Here is a 21,273-nt window from a genome sequence, read left to right as displayed (position 1 = left end):
CTAGAAAACAAGGGGATTTTGGCTTTCCTTGGTTAAAAGTCTGTGGGTCAGTCATAAATTATTCATACCTATGTGTTATATCGGTTTAGCTGAGTTATCTCTTTTTTTCTCTTTCACTTTTTGTCAGGTCAACGTAACTTAGTTTTAATGCCCAGGTAAGTTGACTGTTCATCCAGCTTTGGATAGTTGTTGTAAGGTAGTTGACAGTAGTGGTAGCCACTCTTTCCTCCTCCCACAGGACTGCGAGGAGGCCCTGTGCACTCACTCCTGGCTGTCCTCCTGGAGGCAGAGCCATGGTCAGCCCCAGTGATGGAAATGACAGCACTGACCGTGAACTTCATTTTCCATATCCACTTGAAGGCAGCCAGTATTGTCCTGGTAGAAATCCTACAGTTTCCACAGTGGCCCTTTCAATGCTGCCTCACTTACACTGTTATAATTGACTCTAAGATGGGCTAAGGGAGGCCCAAAGTAGATTAAGGATCTGGTGGTCACCCCTGTGTGATGTTTCCAGACTCATTCCTGGCAAGGACTAGGTTTTCTATTTTGGTTTGAAAATAGTGTGTATCAAGGATGAATTTAAATACCTCACTTTGTCAACACACTATCAACAACACAATAGCCAATATATTCATTTGTTCAGCAAAATAAGGTATTTAATAAACTTAAGCTTTGTAGCAAGGGTCATGATCGGCTAGCAGGGCAGATAGCCTATACTTAAGACATGTAAATATTCGATGAAGGAGTGAGTTGGCAATGCTGTTTGACGTGTTGATCAAGGTAATCAAATAAGCATTTGTTTCGTATTTTGTGTGTTCAAGAAGGCAGTGCTCGAGGCATCTCGATGGGTTGAGTTGGGTCAGGCTTCAAGGAGCTTATAGCCCTGGGAGCATAAAGCCAGTGGACAGAAACTGCTGTACCCCAGGCAGAATGTGGATGTGTAGTCTCAAGTGAAGAGAAGAGGGTTCTACCTGAGCTGCCAGGTCAGGTAGATCAGGAGCATCTCAGGAACCCTAAGGGATGGGGCAGAGTTCAGCAAGTGGAAGGGAGGCAAGAAAAGACAAGGCTCGTCCAGCCTCTCCGTGCGTTCCCACAGCATCCTCTTTCTCTCTTCATCCTGTCTAACTTCAGACCAGAGACTCAAGTGAACTCGAGGGCCACCAAGAGCCAGGCAGGTGCTGTGAACGAATGAGGCCAGCTGGGCATAAGACGGTAGATTACTTCTGCCCCGTGGCCCCCGGGTCCCCTATGGACAGACACACTAGGGCATGGCGGGGCTGGGAGAACTGGCGGCTTCTCTTTAGTTTCAGCCAGTTGTCGCCACCTGATGCGCAAGCTCAGGGCTGCCATTTTCCCCCGATTCTTCCCCTCCAAGAAGCTTCATGTCCAAATTTGTCTGCGAATTCTCCTGACTGTTAGATATTAGCAACTAACTCAAACTGACGACAATGAGTGCGCACAGTTGGGGCCAAAACATGAAGAGTTGCCAGCCGATGGGACCACGTGAATTACCACCCTTTCCTAGCCCAGCGCTGTTGAAAACATGACGCCCACATGGGCAGAGTCAGCATCACCTGGGAACTTCCTAGAATTGCAAATGCCAGGGCTTGGTCCCTGAGCTGTGGAAAAAGAAACTCTGTGATAGACCCTGCTGTCGGTGTCAATAAGCCCTCCAGGTGGTTTTGGTGCTCACTCAGGTTTGAGAATGTTTTTTTACATTTTTTATTGGCTGGAAAAAAAAATCCAGAGAATAATAATATTTTATGATACATAAAATTATATGAAGTTCAGATTTTAGTTTCCATAAATAAAGTTTTACTGGCACATAGCCTCGCTTGTTCACTTACCTTTGGTTTCTGGCTGTGTCTGCGCTGCAACAGCAGAGTCGAAGCTTCGAGGCAGGGACCCTGGGCCCACGGAACTCAAAGTCTTTATTTAAAATATGGATTCCTTATTATCTGGCCCTTGCCAGAAAATGTTTGTCAGCCTGCTCCCGCACAGGGAAGAGGTGTGGAGGTGGTGGGGTTTTGGAATCCAGGTCAGGTTGGTGGGGTAGATTCCAGACCAAGGACAAGAGAGAACTCTTGAGACACTGGTGCAGAATCGTGGTTTATTAAAGCAGGGGGACAGGACAGGACCCGTGGGCAGAAAGAGATGCTGCCCCAGGGTTGAGAGGAGTGGCTGATTATATATTATGGGGTTGGGGGAGGTCAGGAAAAAGGGAGGTTTCAAGAAAGAACTTTCATACGCTAAAGAAGACTCACTGGATACCTGAGTCCTGGCCATTGTCAAGTTAAGATTGTTTACCCCTCCAGGAAGGCATTAACAAGAAGGTAGTTGGGAACTTCCTGGAGGAACGTTACACTCTGTCCCTTCAAGAGTCTGTAGATGGGCTGCAGGTTATAAGGACATTGAATTGTATTTATGCTCCCTTCTGGAAGCTAGGTTATTGACGGAAATGCTTTGTTCTTGGAGATTGCTGAATTTTTAAACTGAGGGAGACTCGGGTCTTGCAGGATTGTGGTCTCTATAGGTTAACTAGTTGTTTTTCCTTTCCTTAGATTAGGGCAGCCGGGAGTGCAGGAGGAATGGGGGGGGGCGGGGTTGTGGGGTGTCCTCTTCTGCTTTGTCCTCAGCTTGCCTTCTGTTCCCTCATCAGAGGGAGAGTCAGGGCTGCTGAGGAAGTTCCCCAGGATGTCATACTCAGGATGGAGGAGAGAAGTGTAAATGAGCCATGCAGTCCTAGAGCAGCCAGAGAAGAGTGTGGACCATGGGCTGTGGAGGGGTGGCCAGAGCAGAGCTGGGTGGGGGCCACCAGCAAGCACAGAGTCACAGAGACATGTTGGGGGATGGGGGAGAAGCCCAGAGTTGGGCCACTAGTTGGACGTGGGACCAAGAGGAAGGAAGGAGTCAGAGGAGGGGATGCACGTGGTCTTCTGAGGATGGTTGCAGCGGCAGGGATGGGGGCGTCACAGGATGCGGAATGTGCTCAGCAGGGGAGAGGTGAGACCAGAGTGGTTTTCTCTGTTGGACATGACTCGTGGGGCATTCGCCACCCATCTGGGCTTGAGAGAGAGGTTGGAGCCGGGGATTTGGAATTGGGAACCTTCAACATAGAGGACAAAGTCGGCCATAAGTGTCACTAGATTGACGCCTGGTTGGTTTCACTAATATTTTTAACAGGATGAGAGTTGGACTCGAATTTTCCTTCAGGAAAAAAAGTGTACCAATTGAGGATCTCTTTGTCCCAGAACAGAGCTAAGTTGAGGAAAGAAAACGATACCCTCCAGAGGATAAAGTCCCGTGCGCCCAGGGAAGGGAGGCTCACATGGCAGTGCCCAGAGGCCACGAGTCTCTGGCTTGCTCTTCCTGCCTCGTACCACCCCAGCCCACAGCCCCGGCCCCACGGTCCTCCTCCTGACTGGGAGCGGCTTCTGCTCTATCTGACGCTTCTTTGCTCCTGCTGCTCCCACGTCCTCCTGATTCTGAGGTTCAAACACCCCAAGAATCCGTGTGACAGGCACGTGATAGGGCGATCTGGTGAGAGTCCCACTCCAGTTTTTTGTCTGAAGTTGTGAAATGCAAAGTCTCCTAGATCTCTGCATGGCTTCCAGCGAAGGTTTTCATGGAGCACTTAGAGCGTGTTTTATATTTAAAAAAAAAAAAAAAAGCAATTAGCTGTAATTCTGTTTGTAATAGAAAAACTTGTTTGCTCTGGGCTTTCGTTAGGACGCAGTGACTCTGCAGTGCCTCTGATCGATAGCAGGGTTATTTTTTAAAGGGCTTATTATATTCTGCTAATGTTTATTTGGAAGAGATTACAGTGATGCTTTATAAATGGCCCTCAGTCAACATATGAATGGGATATTCTCCCCGGAAGACAGCTTGCGTGCAAACAAACCAGCAACTTAAGCTATTAACTTCCTCTGACTGACAGTTTTGAAATGGTGTTGTAGAAAAATATGGTACATGAATGTTTCCAGACATCAAATTAGTTAGATAAATGAACTTGGAATTGAAAACCCAGCTTTCCAGTTAATAAACAGAGTGCATGTTATTCTACGGCTGTGTCTTTCAAGATGAGACAAGTCATTCCAAACAGCAGTGCTCTGTGCTGCTTTCTAATAGTATGTCCTGATATCAGTAAGCCAATCTCAGAAAGTGCTTCCTTTAGAATATTTCACCTCAAAACGAAGGGCATTCAGTGTCTTGTGCGGTATCTCCGGGGGTCCTGCAGAATCTTCCGTCCCTTCTATACCTATGATCAGACAGGTGTAAGATCTTCCCAAATGGAGCTAGGTCATACTGGCTCATAATTTTAGGCCCCCAATTGACGAATGTATAATATTTATTTTTGAAAACCTATTAACTTAAAAAACCTTACTTAGGGCGCCTGGGTAGCTCAGTCCTTAAGCATCTACCTTCAGCTCAGGTCAGGATCTCAGGGTCCTGGGATCGAGTCCCACCTCGGGCTCCCTGCTCAGTGGAGAGCCTGTTTCTCCCTCTCCTGCTCCCTCTGCTAGTGCTCTCTCTCTCTGTCAAATAAATAAATAAAAATAATAAATAATAAGGAAAAATAAATAATAAATGAAATCTAAAAAAAGAAACATCAAAAAGCCTTATTTAGATCTAAATTCAAAAGACCCAAAAGAGTTGCGATTTGGATAAATGGCAATAAACCACACATGACAGGGCATTTGTCGCAGTCGCTCTGTGAGGGAGCGGTCCCACTGGTGATGGATGTCTAGCGCAGACCAGCGCTTTCCATTTATTGCCCATGATGGTTTCCCGACAGACGTTTTCCCCTTGGACTCTCATAGCGATCTCTCCCGAGTCCATCTGATTCCTGGTGCTGCTGTGACAAACAACCGCACCTTAATTGGCGCAGAGCAGCGCTCGGACCAGTTCTCGGGTCTGAGGATCAGAAGTCCGGTTGTGTTCATGCTTCAGATCTCGCCGGGGTGACAGCAAGCTCTTCACAGGACAGCTGGTTTTGGTGGAGGCACTGGGGCAGGATCTGTTTCTGGCTCATTTGAGGTGTGGACAGAATCCTGCTCTTGGAGGCTGTAGGGCTGGGACCCAGCGTTCTTGCTGGCTCTGAGCTGGTGGCCATTCCCAGCTTCTCGAGGCCGCGGCACGTTACATCTCTCTGACCCCAGCAATGAGAGGTTCTGGGCTTTCAAGGAGCCTCATCATTGCACTGGGTCCATCCGAGTAATCCAGGATACTCTTCCTCTTTCAGAGTCCTGCCCTTAGTCACATGAGTAAAGTCCCTTTTTCCAAGTCAGGTAACATGTTTGCAGGTTCCAGGGATGAGGACGAGGCCTCATTATTCTGCTCATCGCACTGATCGACAGGAGCAGGACAGTTGTCCCTGCTTTCCCAGTGTGGAAACTGAGGCCCAGCAGAATTCAGTGACTGGCCGGCGGTCCTTTGGTCTGAGTGGCAGCTTGCAGCCAGTCCGAGGGCAGATCTCCAGCCCCTGCTCCCACCGCCCCACGGCCCCCTCATGTGTGCAGCTTCCTAGGTGGAAAAACACCGTTTCTAAGATGAAATTTAAAAGCTCATTTTTAATTTAAATTTATTATTCCTTTGCAATCAAAGAAGGAGAAATTGTTACCTATGTGCAAACTTGCAGAGTAGGATGCCCTTAGGAGAAGGACACAGTGACCTTCTGTGGTGTTGGAGGTAGTTGGAGGATGCAGACGTGGAGCTGGGCCCTGGCACCCAGCCCGGGCCTTCTTCACCTGACAGCGGTCCCCATCACAGGTCCCATTGCTGGAGCTGCAGACACTGAACACTCACCAGGGGCCAGTCCCCGTTCGGGGGGACGATGGACACGTGGTGCCGGGGCTGTGGATGGCTCTGTGAGTTGTTCGGGTGCATGGCTGATGGGAAAGTCCCGTTGTAGCTACTGGCCTCCTGCCTCAGGTGTCCTGCTGTGCCGGCGCCATCAGCAGGCAGAGAGGTCAAGGATGGTGTATTCTCTCCTTCAAAGAGACATGTCTGAAGGCAGAAGAGGAGAGGGGGCAGCAGAGATCTGAGGACGTGGTGCTGCAACCAGGCGGGGTCCGGCGTCTGCTCAGCCCTGCTCAGAGGCGAATTGCCGCGGTCTGATCTCGCCACACTGTCACCCCATGGTTTTGTCCCCAGAGGTACCATGTCGGCACCCAGTCCTGCTCCCAGGCCGCCATGTCACTGCGCATCTGGAATATAGTCCCCACACCCGGGACAGTTAATAACAGATAAGTTATTACCATCAAAACAAGTCTTCCTCGAATCCCTCCTGCCTGGACTTTGCTCAGCACCCGCCCCCGTCCTGACATGGCTCTGATTTCTGCCTCTCCCTGCCCCGGCTCTGATGGTCTGCCTCACACCGCACAGTGACTGACACTTGATCACGTGCCCTCCTCCTCCTGCCACCTGCTCTATGCCCCTCTGCCCTGACTTGGATTCTTTATCACTAAGGTCCAAAGACACTGAGCAGGAGGAGCAGGAGGATGCCAGGAACGAGACATTCTTGTCAGTCCCAAGTATAAATGTAAAGAATTCGGCTTCCAGGAGCCCTTTCCCCAGAGGAACAGAATGTAAGTCATAGTCAAAGCCCAGTTCCTTGTTCAGTGTACAGGGATCCTCTGTATGGCCACTTGGACCCATGAGGGACATCAGCCTCCAGGGGTGAAGCAGGCAGCCCATGGGGGTCAGAGGAACAGACTATAGGCTTCTGCTTGGGGACAGCTCCCATGGGGTAGCAGAGTCCTGATGTCTCTTTCATACCTTCTGAATTGACGTGTGTGGCTTTGGAGTTTCTTTGCGACCCCTCAGACTGTGATCCTTCTGCTACTTCCGATAGCCTCTGGATGATGTTTCCATCATCCCGCAGATGTTTCTAGGTGCTCCTGTTCTGGGTCTTGGGGCCAGAATGTGGAACGAGGCCAAAAAATTCCCTCCGCCTGCAAAGTTTCTGTTTTCCTAGGCGATACACAGTCAACAAGTAAAATAAACACACCAATAAATGATCACAAATGAGGCAATCTAGGGTGAGTGGGAGCTGGGTGTGCAAGAGCAGAGCCCCACTAAGATGGCCCCCACTTCTCTGAGGCAGTGATGTCCAGCCTGAGACCTGGCAGTGGAGCCCAGGGATGACCTCCATGCGCAGGGTCATCAAGTGGAGAGGCCTGGAAGCTGGCCGGAGCTTAGCCAGAGCCAGCTCAATGATATGCTGAAAGTCTGGTAAGCAGAGGCCAGATTTTTCATGGTCTGAAGGCCATGGTTTTATTCTAAGTATGATGGGCCACTGATGAAGGTTTTTTGTTTTTTTTTAAGATTTTATTTATTTATTTGACAGAAAGAGAGAGATCATAAGTAGACAGAGAGGCAGGTAGAGAAAGAGGAGGAAGCAGGCTCCCCACCAAGCAGAGAGCCCGATGCAGGGCTCGATCCCAGGACCCTGAGACCATGACCTGAGCCCAGTGCAGAGGCTTAACCCACTGAGCCACCCAGGCGCCCCGATGAAGGGTTTTTAAGAGAGAGCATTGTCGCTGGTCTAGCTCTCCGCCAGAGCCAGTACTGATTTGATTTTCTCCAAATTCCTCTTTGGAATGGATGGAGGGGACATAAAGTAAAAAATGAGTTTTAGATGTGTTAATTTTGAGAAACCTGCATTGTACGGTTTTCCAGCTTGCTTTCTATTAAGGCTGTCCTCTTACAACCTAGTAGTGAGCTCCAGGAGGGAACAGATGACCATGTCTGCTTCAGAATTAGCCATTGTCGTCAGCCAGAGAGGACGGTGCACGGGGGAACACGAGCCCATCATGTACAGATGCACATGGAGGATGCATGGATGAAACACAACAATGTTTCAATGAATAAATAAGGCTTTTAAGATGTTTTGGCTAAAACATCTAGTAATCTAAAATGAAAATAAAAAATTTTGCTGCAAATGTAAGCATTAGTGGTCACTCCAGCAGCCACAGGATAAGAACTCTGAGCGTCACACATGCTGGCCATGATGAGGGGGTGAGTTTTGTCATGGGAAGGCGGAAGCAGGCTGAAAATCTGCAAACCCCTCATGTCACAATAACTTAAGGAGAGTCCGTACTAAAGATAATCCAATATGCTGACCCTCAGAAACCTTAGAAATGACATTACCTATATTTCAAAAGCAGTTTTTACCTGAGATTAATATGGGCCATTCTGCATATTTTAACAAGGTGTTTGCGAAGGTCAGTTTATGTCAGACAAAAAATTGTCAATGACTCATGAATAAACATTATCATCATTTATGTAATAAGTAAAAGGCCCCAAGCCAGGGACACCCCATTATGGCACTGCAATGCCTTTGCCCCTTCCTGTGCTATCCTGCAGTTAATTCAGTTTTGCCCTCTCGCAGTTCCACACTGTGCACATCTTCCCGGCTGTGGAGCTGGCCACTCCTATTAAAGTGGTAATCAAGATTGCCTCTAAATATTCATAGCAATAAATGACTCCCTTGTGCCCCACGAATGCCACGGCTGTAGTCTGAAGCATGTATCTAGTGCTGGAGAGAGATCTAGTTATTTCAGAGTCCCTCCAATGCAGTTATCTTTTTTTTTTTAAAGATTTTTATGTATTTATTTGACAGATAGAGATCACAAGTAGGCAGAGAGGCAGGCAGAGAGAGAGGAAGAAGCAGACTCCCTACAGAGCAGGGAGCCCGATGTGGGGCTCGATCCCAGGACCCCGGGATCACGACCTGAGCCGAAGGCAGAGGCCCTAACCCACCGAGCCACCCAGGCACCCCCCAATGCAGTTATCTTAATACTGTTTTTCTGCTTGAAAAATGAGATCTCTCTGAACTTCCGGTATCAACGGCCGAGATGAGTGAGTCTGGGTCAGAACCGACCGTGATCTTTGAAAGAGTAACCTAGAATCCAGGGTGGGCGTGGACTCGGCGGTGGACCCAACATCGTATTTTCTCTCCTGTGATTCCCTTCCTTCTGGTGGCTCACTGCCACCTTATTTCAACTTCATGATCTGGTTCAGATTTTTCCTAAGTTGCGGAAGATGGCTGTTTTTTAAAGACAAGGAAACACCAAGGATATGGTGCTGTGTATCATTCCACCCATCAGAGAAGGAGCAGTCAGAGACATCCCTACATCTGTGAGAAGCTACGTGTATTGACTAGAGAGATTTTGTAGCCAACATGGGTGAAATAATTTAAAGTCAAGTTTGGGGGACCCCCAATTACACAGATTAAAGGAAAGCAAGACAACATGAAAGAACTCGCAGCTAATTAATAAATCACTTTTACACATCTGCTCAGAATTCCAGTTAAGTAGGGAGTGCTGGGCAGATGGGCTGTGGTTGACCTCAGAGGGAGCACAGGGCAACTGAGGGTCCCAGAAACAGGTGGTGGGGTCCTGGCTGCAGCCTTTCTTGGCAGAACTACCTGAGCATAGCCCGTGTGGGAGGATGCCCACATAGTTTCCTTGAAGAGTTCACAAGAGGAGGGGCCTTAGAAGAAACCAACCCTGCTGTACATTGACCTTGGGCTTCTGGCTTCCAGAACCATGCAGAATAAATCTCTGTTCATTAAGCTACCCAGCCTGTGGGATTTGGTTATGACAGCCTAGCAAACTAATGCAAGGGGCTTCTCAGATTCTGATAATGTTTTGATTTTTCAGCTGAGTGATAGGTACTCTAATAACTATTATTTTTTAAAATTGTAGTGGGGAGCCTAGGTGGCTCAGTCAGTTAACCATCCAGCTTTTGATTTCAGCTCAGGTCATAACCTCAAGGTCATGAGATTGAGCCCTGTGTCATCAGGCTCTGCGTTCAGCAAGGAGTTGGCTTGAGATTCTCTCTCTTTCTCCCTTTGCCCTTCCCTCCCATAATAAATAAATATGAAAAAAATTTCAAATTAAAATTGTAGTGATACATTTTGTACATTCTTTCTTGGGTTTACTTTCCCCAGCGAAAAAGGTGGAATTAGAATAGTGCCAAAACATTTCTGGCCTATTGATTAGCATTGAACTGACTAAGCAAATGCAGTTCTTTAAGCATTCAACAAAAGACACAGTTCCATTTAGGTAATCAATATATCATGTTTAAGAAAAGGAATGCTATATTTAACCAGCACTAGTTTATTATCTTTGATGTATAAAAATCAGAAGAAAAATGGAATGAATACATGCATTTAAACTGAGCAATCTAATGTAATTAGTGGTTTTGAATGAAAATAGCTCTCTGTTCTTTTTCCCCATTGATTTCTCCTGTATCATTAAATCCCAACTAAAATACACAGATAAGATCTTTTTTTGCCTCCCTAGGGAAAAATGTATTCGTTTGAAAGATGTTGACTTTGGAATATTATAACAGGTCCTGGAGGGACTTCCTGTGGAATTAGCACAAAAGGTCATGTTTTGACTAGCTGAACTGGGGGTGAGAGGTACTGCAAATATTTTATCTTTATTCACAAATATAATTGCCAGGATTCATCTTTAAAATGGATACATGTTTCGGAATTTCAGGCAAAGACAATTTGTAATTAAAGGAAGTTATTTACACACACATATATATAAAACACATTCAAATATGCGTACATGTACATACATCAGGCACATCTTGACAAAATATCGAGACATTTATTTGTTCTAATATTTTATTGTAAACTTAATCAATAATCCCATTTTTTTCTAAGAAATCATGGATAAGTACAAGTTGCAAACGCTGGAGAGAATATTCTATGTGTATTTGTAATTAGCTCTCGGTGTCAGAAAATATAAGCAAATTTGGGCAAAAGTCCCCCTGACAGACTTGATAGCAAATCTAGGACTTATAAGCACTTCTATGCACTATATTTAAATTTAAAGACATAATGTATGTCTAATGTTGCCTAGGATGGAAATAGTAATATTTGAAAAGTTCAGCAAACACTCAGAAACCTATAAAACTCTTAGAAACATCAGATAGTGCCAAAATAAGTCAATTACGGTGTGTGGTTTTTACAAGATCGCTAGATGTTTGTGTCATCATTTGCTAGGATGAGTCCGTACAAAACAAGTTCTGTTTAAACCCAGAAAATACAGATAAGCATTTCATTTATATGGAAATTTACCAGTTTAACTCTCAAGCTTAAGTAACTCCTTAAAAAATAATATCACTCATCAATTAAAATTAGGAAGAGCTTTCTTAATGCGCACTTAAAAAAACCCACTTGGGTTTGCACCTCATTATATCCCCTGAAGGCACCGATATTTAAAATAGTCTGTTGCTCAGGCAGCAACCGAATGATGCAAATTTTAGGTCTTTATTATTGATTCCGACCAGCTCAATGAAGATGGAATTGTCTGAACTTTCTGGGAAGTAGGTAGGAATGTTGTCGCTCTACTTTGTCTGAACGGGCTGCTTCTAGCCACATCTTACTCTTGAGTCTGAAATGTGTTCAGGGAGACTGATAAACTGATTTTTAAATTTTATTTCAATTAATTTAAATGTAAATTCCTAAGTGGCTAACAGCTACCATATTCGACATCGGAAACTTTCCATATGTGCAAAGGGCAGCCATGAACATAAAAGAAGCAGCGTTTCGCCCTGTGTGATGCTGTCCCAGTCCCATGGCACAAGGACACGCCTGTTTTAACCTTTTCCCAAAACCCGTGTGACTTCTGTTGTTAGGATTTTTGCTTAAGTTTCATTTCATTTGGACTAAGGTTGGATGCTGGAGCTTACACTCCATCTTCTCTCATAGTAACATGTGATTAGTTGATCCATAGTACAGATGGAACGCTATGTTGTAGGAAAAGTCTCTTGAACTCTTAATGCTGGAATATTAGAACACTATATTTTCACTTATTTTCACAAAGATAAATCCGAAAGAACTTCCAGAGCAAAGGCAGGAAAACCCACACCCGCTGAGGGGGGCAGCACTGATTTCCTGCGGTGATGACTTGTGACAAGGCTGAGCCACCTCGCAGCTCTTGGATGCAGCGCCGACCGTGGGGAGCTGGGTGCCCTGGAATTTGCGGTGCCAGCTCCATGTGATGACCCAGCTCTCTTCTACTTTGCTCCTTTTAAGCCCTCAAGGAGCCTTAATTCCTGCCCTGGGCTTTGAAGGCCTTTGGCCCTCCTTTAGTTTGAATCATTTGTGAATTAACCCCTTCCTTGCCCTTCACGCATCCCCCAGTCCATCAGGTGGCACTGCCAGTCTCCTTCCTGAGTGCTGGGGGACTGTCCTGACAGGTCAGAATGAAAATGCAGCGTTGGTTTTTAAAAAATCAATTGGTTTTTTAAAAAACTGAAATTTTCAGTTCCCCTAGTGAGAACTGCCCTGTGGATACATAGAGCCCTCATTTGGCACATGCTGGTCTGGATAAGGAGGGGCTGGAAGTGACTGTTCCCAAATCACTAGGGGTACACAGCAGGAAAGGGGATGGGAGGTTCACAGAGTACCTTGGAGTTGGCAAGTAGAGTATGACTTGGGTAAGGACTCTAAATGATTGGGCTCAAAGATAGGAGTGTGGCGCACATGACCACCCTGGGTTAGTGGGAAGGGAACTTGGGTAAGGTTGTGAGTTGAGGGACATTGTCACATAGGTACATTCTCAGGGCAGGGCAAGAAACTCATTGGGATTTCCACGGCACAGCAGAAAGTGTACTTGCCCGCTTTCCACTGACAGATGGGCACACATGAGCTGGATGCCCTGGAGCTCAGAGAAGAAGGAGTATGTCGCCTTGTGAGAAGGAGAAGAGATTGGTAGAGACATTTACCCTAGTCGTTAATTCCTTCATTCACCAAATATTAATTGGGGTTCTATTACTTGTCTGACACCTTTGTGGACATAATAAGCAAGTGGACCCACAAATCAACATACTTAGTTACCACAAGTAGGAAAGAAGTTCTTCCTTCCACAAGGAGGGAAAGGACAGGAGACTGGCAGAAAGCTTGCCTGGGAAGAGGGGTATGCAATGAGATTGAGGAGCAAGGTAAGGGTTCCCTGACTTACTGACATCAAAGCTGGTACTGACTTAGGGGAGTCTGAGGGGAAGCATTCCAGGCAGAAGGAACAAATGTGCAAAAAATGAGCACTACAGAGGAGCTCAGTGTGTTTGAGTTGCTGGCAAGGTCCAGAGGACCAGAGCCGTGTGGGTACCTCCGGCCACGTTAAAGGGTTGGCATCTTATCGCTGGATACCAGTGCAGGTTCCTTATAAGCGCAGTTGGGTTGATGAAGGGGTAGTTTTGATGTTGAACTTCCGCTGCCATTGGAGAACAAGTGGGAGGAAAGCAAAGGTAGATATGGAGGAACCCAGGTTAGGAGGGTGTTGCGGTATTCCCCATGCGAGGTGACTGTGCTTGGAACTGGAGTGAGGTGGTGGGGTGTACGACGTAATAGGAGCTGTGGTTTTGACAGCAACACTGCAGGACCTCCTATGGATGGAGAGGAGCTAGAGAGGGAGCAGGTTTCAAGCAGGACTTCACATTTCTGACGTGAGCAGTTGGGGAAGCGAAGGGGCTATTTATAGAGACAGGGAAACTGAGGGAGGAGGGCATTGTTGGAGGTGGGGGTAGTCGAAAAGGATCTCAGGGCTATGTGGCCAAAGGAAAGGGGTACAGGCCCCATTTGTGCCATCTAGGAGGGTGGTGCTTCCTCCAGACTCTGGTCCTGGTTGACCTGGTCTCCTCTACTTGGGATCTCAGAATGGTCCCAAGAAGAAAACTTATTTTTCTCTCCCTCCATCGAATATGTCTTCAGAACATTCAGATGTTGGCAAGTCAATGTGAAATGTGTTTCAGCTGATTTCTCTTATTTATCTTTCAGAATCATCCAGAAGTATTGAATTTTCAAATACAACTGGGAAGCAAAGAACTGATCATACATCTGGAAAGAAACGAGTAAGTCACATTAATTCTTGTATACTGTGCCATGGGAGAAAGAAAGGAGCTGTGGGTTCCAAGTGCTGTGTAATCTACATTGGCATTTAGAGAAACTGAAATGCACAGAGTCATAATCCCAATTTGGGCCTGAGGCTGGAATTAACTTGAAAAAAATGAAGTGGGAAATGAAGAATTTTATCACTCTAAGAAAAAGCTTTGTAAATCAGCAGGTTTTTCCTCATAGTTCTGATGTTTCTCATTTCCAGAGCCTGATTTGTCAAGGATAGAATTCAAGCATCTTCTGTTCAAATAACAGCGTTCCATAATTAGTTGACTTCTGGCAATTCCTGGCTTATATAAGGAGAAATAGCTTCAAATGAATAGAACCTCTTTTTTCCCTGAGAAATACCAAGGGTTTATTTATCTTTCAGAGCTTGTCTCCAGTGGTACAAAGTATTTATTTTATCTTTTTATTTAAAAATTTGACCTTTTTTTTTTTTTGCAAAATGATATGAATTTCCAAAAATGGTATTTTTTTCCCTGGAGCAGATGGATATTATTACATATTTTGTATGACTTCCCAGTAGAAAACTGTCTGCTTCAAGGCATAAGGAACACAAACCCTGTTCTTGTCATCCTTTATACCCTGGCTAGCCCCCTGTGTTCCTTAGACCGAGAGGATGCAATACTCTTCTTTCTTATTAGTACCAAAAAAGATCTGTGTGCTCGTAATAAGTAATCTGTATTTAAAGATGTAAATGAAGTTACCATGTCCTGCTTGATTTGAAACAGGAGTTTCTATCTTCTAGGTAGATAGATAAAACCTCTAGAAATTTCTGACTTCGGAACTATTGGTTCCTATTCCTCACCCATCAGTGACATGCTGACTTTTTCCTGATGTGATCTTGTAGAGAAGAGAGCTTCACTGGAATGAGTTCTGCCCAAGAGAGATGTCACAAAACCTGACTGTGTCCATGTGGACAAGTCAGATCACACATGGTTTCTGCGCTTTGATTTGAGGGCCCCGAGCGAGTCAGATCGATGAGATCGTCATGACCAGTTCTCACCTTCACTTTCTAACACCGCAGCCAACAACAATTTTTTAAAAACAGAGAGATCCATATCAATATATACATTTAAAAAATAAGTACACCTAACATGAATATATGTAAAATAGGATAGCAGCTTGCCTCTTCGTATATCTTGTATGTTTACCCCCGACCATGAAACAGATTAAAAGCTTTTTTAAGCAATAAATGATGTGTTTTTAGCTTTCCTCATGCCTTGATAGTCTTAAAGTAGAGGTTTTGGGTGCCTGTTTTAACAGGGAGCTGAACAGAAACCTCTATGTTGCCTTTGTTGTGTCTCTCTCAGCCAAGTAAATACATTCATGCTCTCTTTTTTTGTTGTTCATGTAAGAATACCATGGGGCATTTTAATTTTTGTAGACTGCTGTTTGCATGTGGTTTTGAAATATCTCAACAGACGAAACTGGATATTTCCTGAATGATCAAAAGGGACTAGGGTTTCTGGTGGAGAGGCATGGCCTTGACGGCGCTTTAGGGTTGCTGCTGGATTCGGGCGTCCGCTCCCTTTGTCAGAGTGCTGGGGGGTGTGGTAGACAGCAGGAATGATGCCAATTCCAGACCCACAGATGGGAGTCAGACAGCAGGTAGATGGATGGAAATCAACTTCACAAAAACCTTAATCTACTTGTTTCTACTCTAAAAGGAATACATGTCCAGTGCAGAAAACTGAAAATTGTAGGGGAAAAAAATCAAAGAGGCAAAAGAAAATACTTCTGTTACCAAACAACATCCTGGTGAATATTTTAGTCGTGGTCCAAGGTCATGTTTTCCTTACAAGTAAGCTTTGCTTTTTTTGGTCTTCCTAGTGGATATTGGGTCTGTGCGTTTGATAACCTGCTTCTTCACTTAGCTTTATACTGGACATGCTTTTCCTTATAGAAATGTAGCTCTTAGTGCCCTTCTGGTTCTCTGAGTCTCTGAAGTGGCTCAGTAGCCTCATTCCTCATTCTTTAGAAAATGGTTTCCTGTCTACTAAGGCAGAGAGTATAATACACAATGACGAATAGTCATTCGACCGTGGCTCATCTGTATAAAAGATCCTTTTACAAGGTTAAAAGGTGCCTTAATTTGCTCACTTCCAATTCTGGGCCTTTCACAAAATAATCTCAAAATTAGAAAAGTCAAAAACATAAAGCTATCTCTTCTCAATTCGTTTCTCTCTTCCCAACCTCACTGTCAACCTTCATGTTAGAGATTGTATGGAGAATGTTTGATACGATCCTACGATGTTCCATGGCTTTATTTGAATTATACTACTTATACTACTGTAGAGATTCTACCCTGCTAAGGATAACATTTTCATAATTAGAGCATGGCAGTATTACTATTTTAATGTTGCACTTCCCCAAAATACTTGAACATAAAATTGTTTTTGAAAAAAATTACCTGCCTGTTCCATATGGCTTCACTTTGGAGACCATGAATACCAGAACTCCGGAGTTTTATGGGTAGAGTGAAATGCTCATGTGCTACCAGCTCTTGAAGCTGTCAAACACAAAATATAATCCTTTGTCCAGGAAAAAGTAGAATTTTTAATTCCTATAGCTTTTGGCCCAGTAGATCCAATTAGAGAATTTATTCAAATAAATTTATTCAAATAAAGGTATTAGAACTCAAATGTTCAAGCAAGATGAATGTGAATATTTAACCAGCACAGTAGAGATCTTGGCTAACCAAAAGGTAACCTGTCGGTGCCCTACATCATGCCTGCAGGTCCTGTGTTCAGGGATGTTCACCGCAGAATATTTTATCTAAATCGATAGGAGATTGATTAAATTATGACTTAGCCATATGGAGCCAATAGAGCTCTATTTCACAATTAAAGGAGATGATGGGGATCTTCATCACTGTGAAAAGCACTCATGATATAATCAATGTAAGCAGCGTGTTAGATAATATTTTACACAACATTGAGTTTTTATTTCAAAATTATATACATATATGTGTATCTCTGACTAGTAAGATAATGGAAGACATTTATTCATGTTTTAGAGCAAGAAAATATTGCTGTTGAGATTAGGAAAACTTTCAACACTGAAGCAAAAAAATCTGTAAAAACTTAAAAATCATTGAGAAGAAGGATATTGGAGTATTAATTATTCATAAAAAGCAAATGTGTTTTAGAAGGACCTCCACCAACTTCCAGAGGGCTAAAAAGCTCTGCACATTGAATACTGGGTCTTTAAATATCCAGAAATCTGTTTTAATTAAAAACCTGCTTGGAGATCATAACCAAAATAAAGGTGGCCTCATTGCCTTAAATCATAGGAGCCATAATCCAAAGCTAATGCTGAAAGAGGGTCACCTAATTAACCCTGCTCAAAAACTCATCACATACACCAATTCTTCTTGGAGCTGGACAGAATTTGTATTAAACAGTTGTTTCAGGGGCTTTCTTCTATTTGCCTCTGAGCATCCCTAATTTGTGCAAAGATCGGATGCTGTTCACTTAAAATCTGTGTTTGTATAGCCATAATTGAATGTTTAAAGAGACTCAAAGCTTCCCTGGAGAAACATTTTTCACAGTGTTGCTGTCTGCCTACGGAACTGCAGGGACCGCTTTATGACTTCCATAACTCTCCTGGGTCCCCGTGGGCTCTCAGGCCATCCCTCAAACAGGTGCTCTGTGCAATTGTATCTTTGATCAAAATGCTTTATTAGACAGGCTGGCCAGCTTAGACATCCGTTTTTCCAGTTTAGGATAATTAGAAGTGATGGCAGTAGATCACACCCCCCACATCTCTCAAACCCACCGAGCTTTCTGTTTTCCAGCCTTGGCCCATCACTGACAGAAGGCGGGGGTTGGGGGAGGTCTATGGCCCGCTGAATTTATATTTGCTGGGTCTCTGCATTGGAAGAACTCAGGCATTGGCTTTTATTCTGTCTGGGATAATTCCAGACATCTCTGAAGGGACAAATCTAATCAATATTCACTCAATCGGTAGCAGAAAGGACATTTTAAATTGGTCAGACGTGGGCGTCAATATCTGGGAAGGTGTTTATTTGATGACATCTCTTGGAGTATGGTGATGCAGGAGGGATGGTATAGCTGGTGTAGAGATCGTGCTGGCTAGGTTAGGGCTCGGCCGAGTAACCACCCAAGGATATGAGTCTCTTGTTTGTGTTGACCCGGACTGTGCTGGACATCTGGACTGAGATGCAATCATTGGCCCTAGGGCTATGTAAAAGGCCTCATTATGGTCCACAATTTCCAGAGCCTTCTCTATAAAGACATAAAAGGTGCACCGATCACACTTCTTGGCAATGCAGCGCTGGAGGGGGTAACTTGTCTGCGTCGCAGGATCTGGATTAGAGAGATTTCAGCAGTCTGGATCAATGGGCCAAGACTAACAAGATGAGATTTAATGGGGATAAATGTAAAGTCCTGTGCTTGGGTTAACAGAAAATAAACATTGTAAGCTCAGAAGGAAATTTCCTCGTATTTCTCATGAATGGGACCCACAAACTCAACATGAGCCCCCGAGGTGGTGCAGCTGCTAAGGTGACTGTCACCAGTATGTGTGCATGAGTGCCCATGGCCCTAAACTGAAGTGGCCAGCGTCAGGCTGTGCAGTGACCCTGTCAGGCCATATCCAGAATACTCTCCCTGTGCTGCTGCACACACAGTCCCGGAGAGCTGCTTGCCATAGTTCTCATTCCCACCATTGGACTTCCTGTCCCTCTCCCACCAACAAGAGATGCCCCTAAGGCCAGGGCCAGGGTCTCAACTTGCCCTCCACCCACTTCCCAGGGTCTGGCTGGTAGTAGGCCCTCAACAAGCACTCACCATATGAGTGAAGGATGGAATGAGGACAGCCTGGACCAACCAGAAGTGAGTCACCAGGAAGTTGAAGGTGTGTCTTGGGTGGTGTGAGACACTAATTGTTCAAGGAGAAAGCTTAACTCCAAATACAGGTTTGGAGTCAAGAAACGGGGCTTCAAAACCCAGCTTTGCTTCCGACAATAAGCTGTTTACATTCTCTGTTTTCTCATCTGCGAGAAAGAATAGAAGTCTGTGTATAGTGAGTGCCGAAAGATTCGAGCTTGTGTTGTTTTTGATAATCAGGTTTGAATGACTCAGTGCCCTATTCCTGTGGACCCAATGATATGTGTTGTTTCACCAAAGTATACCCTTGGGTTCGCCAAAACTATGTCCTATTTCAAACTTCCTAAATTAGTGGAGATCAGATTATGTCTAATCTTTGCCCATGAGTCTTGAAGATGGCCAAAGAGTAGAATTCTGAGAAGAGCTGGAAAGGATTAGTTAATCCTCTGGGTTCCTGTTGCTGCAATAGTCTTAGTTTCACAATGTTGACATCTTTAGGGATTAAAAATTTTTAAGTTTTTGTGTATAGAGTGCTATTTTTTTTTCCCCATTTCTACTCTTGCAGAGGAAGTCCAGCCTGCCTGTTAGAACCTCAAGCTTTAATCTCTCAAGTGGTTCTAATTATTGACTGAACTAGTAAGGACAAAACCACATCTCAGAAATTCTACTCTATTTCATGGTTTTGTCTCTCCACTTCCCTTATATCATCCACAAATCTTTATTACTTCAAATGATTAGTAATAAGTTAATCAGTAGTAATTCTTTAACCTTTATTCACTTAGTCATTTGTTCACGGATATTTATTTAATACCAGATACTTGTGGTTGGCGCTGGAGACAGAGAAAACAAAGTCAAGTCCTTGTCTTCTTGGAGGTCAGTCAAGGACCTCAATGCCAAACAGGCCATCACAAAGCTATAATGTAAGAGCTGAGGAGGACTAGTGTGAGACCCAGTCTGGCCTAAGGAAGGAAGTTGTGTGACGAAGCATTTGAGTGATACACGAATCAAAGCGAGCCAGGTAAAGGACGGCAGAAGGTAGATGGTTCCCCGAGAAGGAGGAGCATGCGTAAAAGTCCTGGGAGAGGTGGAAGGAGCTTTGAGGTGTTTCAAACACTAAGAAAGTTGGTGTGCTAGTGTGAAGGAGGGGGATAGTAAGAGAAGTGGAAGCCAGCCCATGCAGGACCTCGTGCTCCATGAGGACCTAAGTATTTTCTCACTGGGACAATGGTATCCCACGGGAGCAGGACCTGTAAGCAGGGCAATGACAGGATAAAATTCAGTTTTTAAAATAGCATTCTGGCTACATATGAAGACAAGATTGGGGCAGCAAAAAGTGGGTGGGATAAGAGGCTCTTTATCACTGGTGCATAGGGAAGCACTAGTAATGGCTCTGTGAATCCACAGAAAGGAACAGATGAGAGATGTTCAGGGGGAAGAATGGGTAGAAGTTGATGAGTGGTTGAATGTGTGGGATAATGGAAAGGACAATTCTTATCCATGAAATGCTAGAAAATTGATGGTCTTTGATTAAAACAGAGAATCCTAACAAAGGACCTAGAATTTGCTCTTTGAGCAATGGTTGGTGACACCAAGAGGCAGATCATAGTGGGCATAGTCCTCAGAGCCTTGCCAGAGGGTCAACTTTTGGACCTAATAGAATTGACTCAGGAAGTGACCTGTAGAAGGTTATTGTGTGGAAAGAGGCATGACATTTCTTTGGGATCTGTGGATGTTTGTGGCCTAAGTATAGCAGTAGCTGGGGGCTATGAGCCGAAGAGCAGAAGCCTGTGGCGGGATCGGACATCTTGAGGTCCTCCTGGCCATGGCCCTGATAATATCTAGATTGCTGTCACAACCCAAGGCAATGCCAGTGTTTCATGTGGTATCTGGGTGGGAACACTGTGGAATGAGACTGTGGCCTCCAGGCTTGCTCTAGGCCTTATTCCATGCCCTTCCTGTAGTCTGTCTCCATGTGGTGAGCACTCTGTGTGCCAGGAGTACAAACAGAAACTCCTGTCCTCCTTCAAGTCTGGTGCAGTATTTCAGGACTACTGGCACCAGGATCACCTGAAGAGCTTATCCAAAGGCAGATACCTAGCCCCATGTCTCTCTGTTGAACCAAATCCCCAGTTATAGGGCCTGAGGATTGTATTTTTGACACATTCCACAAGGGGTTATATCCATAAGTGGCCCCACAAAGCTGTTTACATACATTTAAATAAAATTAAAACTTTAGTTACTTCATTACACTTGCCATAGTTTACATGCTTATTGCCACGTATGGCTGTAAACACTTCCATTATGGCAGAAAGTGCTGAGTGGTGCTGGGACAGGCAGGGAAATGCCACCCACCAGATCCTTCTAGTTCAGGGTTTCTGCCTTAGCTGATGCATTCCCTGTGGGAATGGCCTTTCCTGGTTGTCTTTTTCAGGTTGTCTGATTTCTATACCAGGGTCAGCTCTGACCCCTTCTTTAGGGCATTGGGTTGTATCAGCGGGGTCG

The 21,273-nt window shown here is 44.8% G+C and overlaps 1 protein-coding gene across 1 annotated transcript in view; it reads left to right on the top strand.

Annotated features, from left to right (window-relative positions):
• Positions 1-21,273, top strand: part of ADAM12 (ADAM metallopeptidase domain 12) — a 328,649-nt gene that overhangs the window by 75,788 nt on the left and 231,588 nt on the right. Inside the window, exon 3 of the mRNA XM_044236851.1 lies at positions 13,802-13,875. Coding sequence (XP_044092786.1) covers positions 13,802-13,875 — 74 coding nt within the window. The remainder of the gene's footprint in view (positions 1-13,801; positions 13,876-21,273) is intronic.

Source organism: Neovison vison, chromosome 2, assembly GCF_020171115.1.
Source record: "Neovison vison isolate M4711 chromosome 2, ASM_NN_V1, whole genome shotgun sequence".
Classification (NCBI taxonomy): domain Eukaryota; kingdom Metazoa; phylum Chordata; class Mammalia; order Carnivora; family Mustelidae; genus Neogale; species Neogale vison.
The sequence above is the reverse complement of the archived record's forward strand: the minus strand, read 5'-3'. Positions and strand labels throughout refer to the sequence as shown.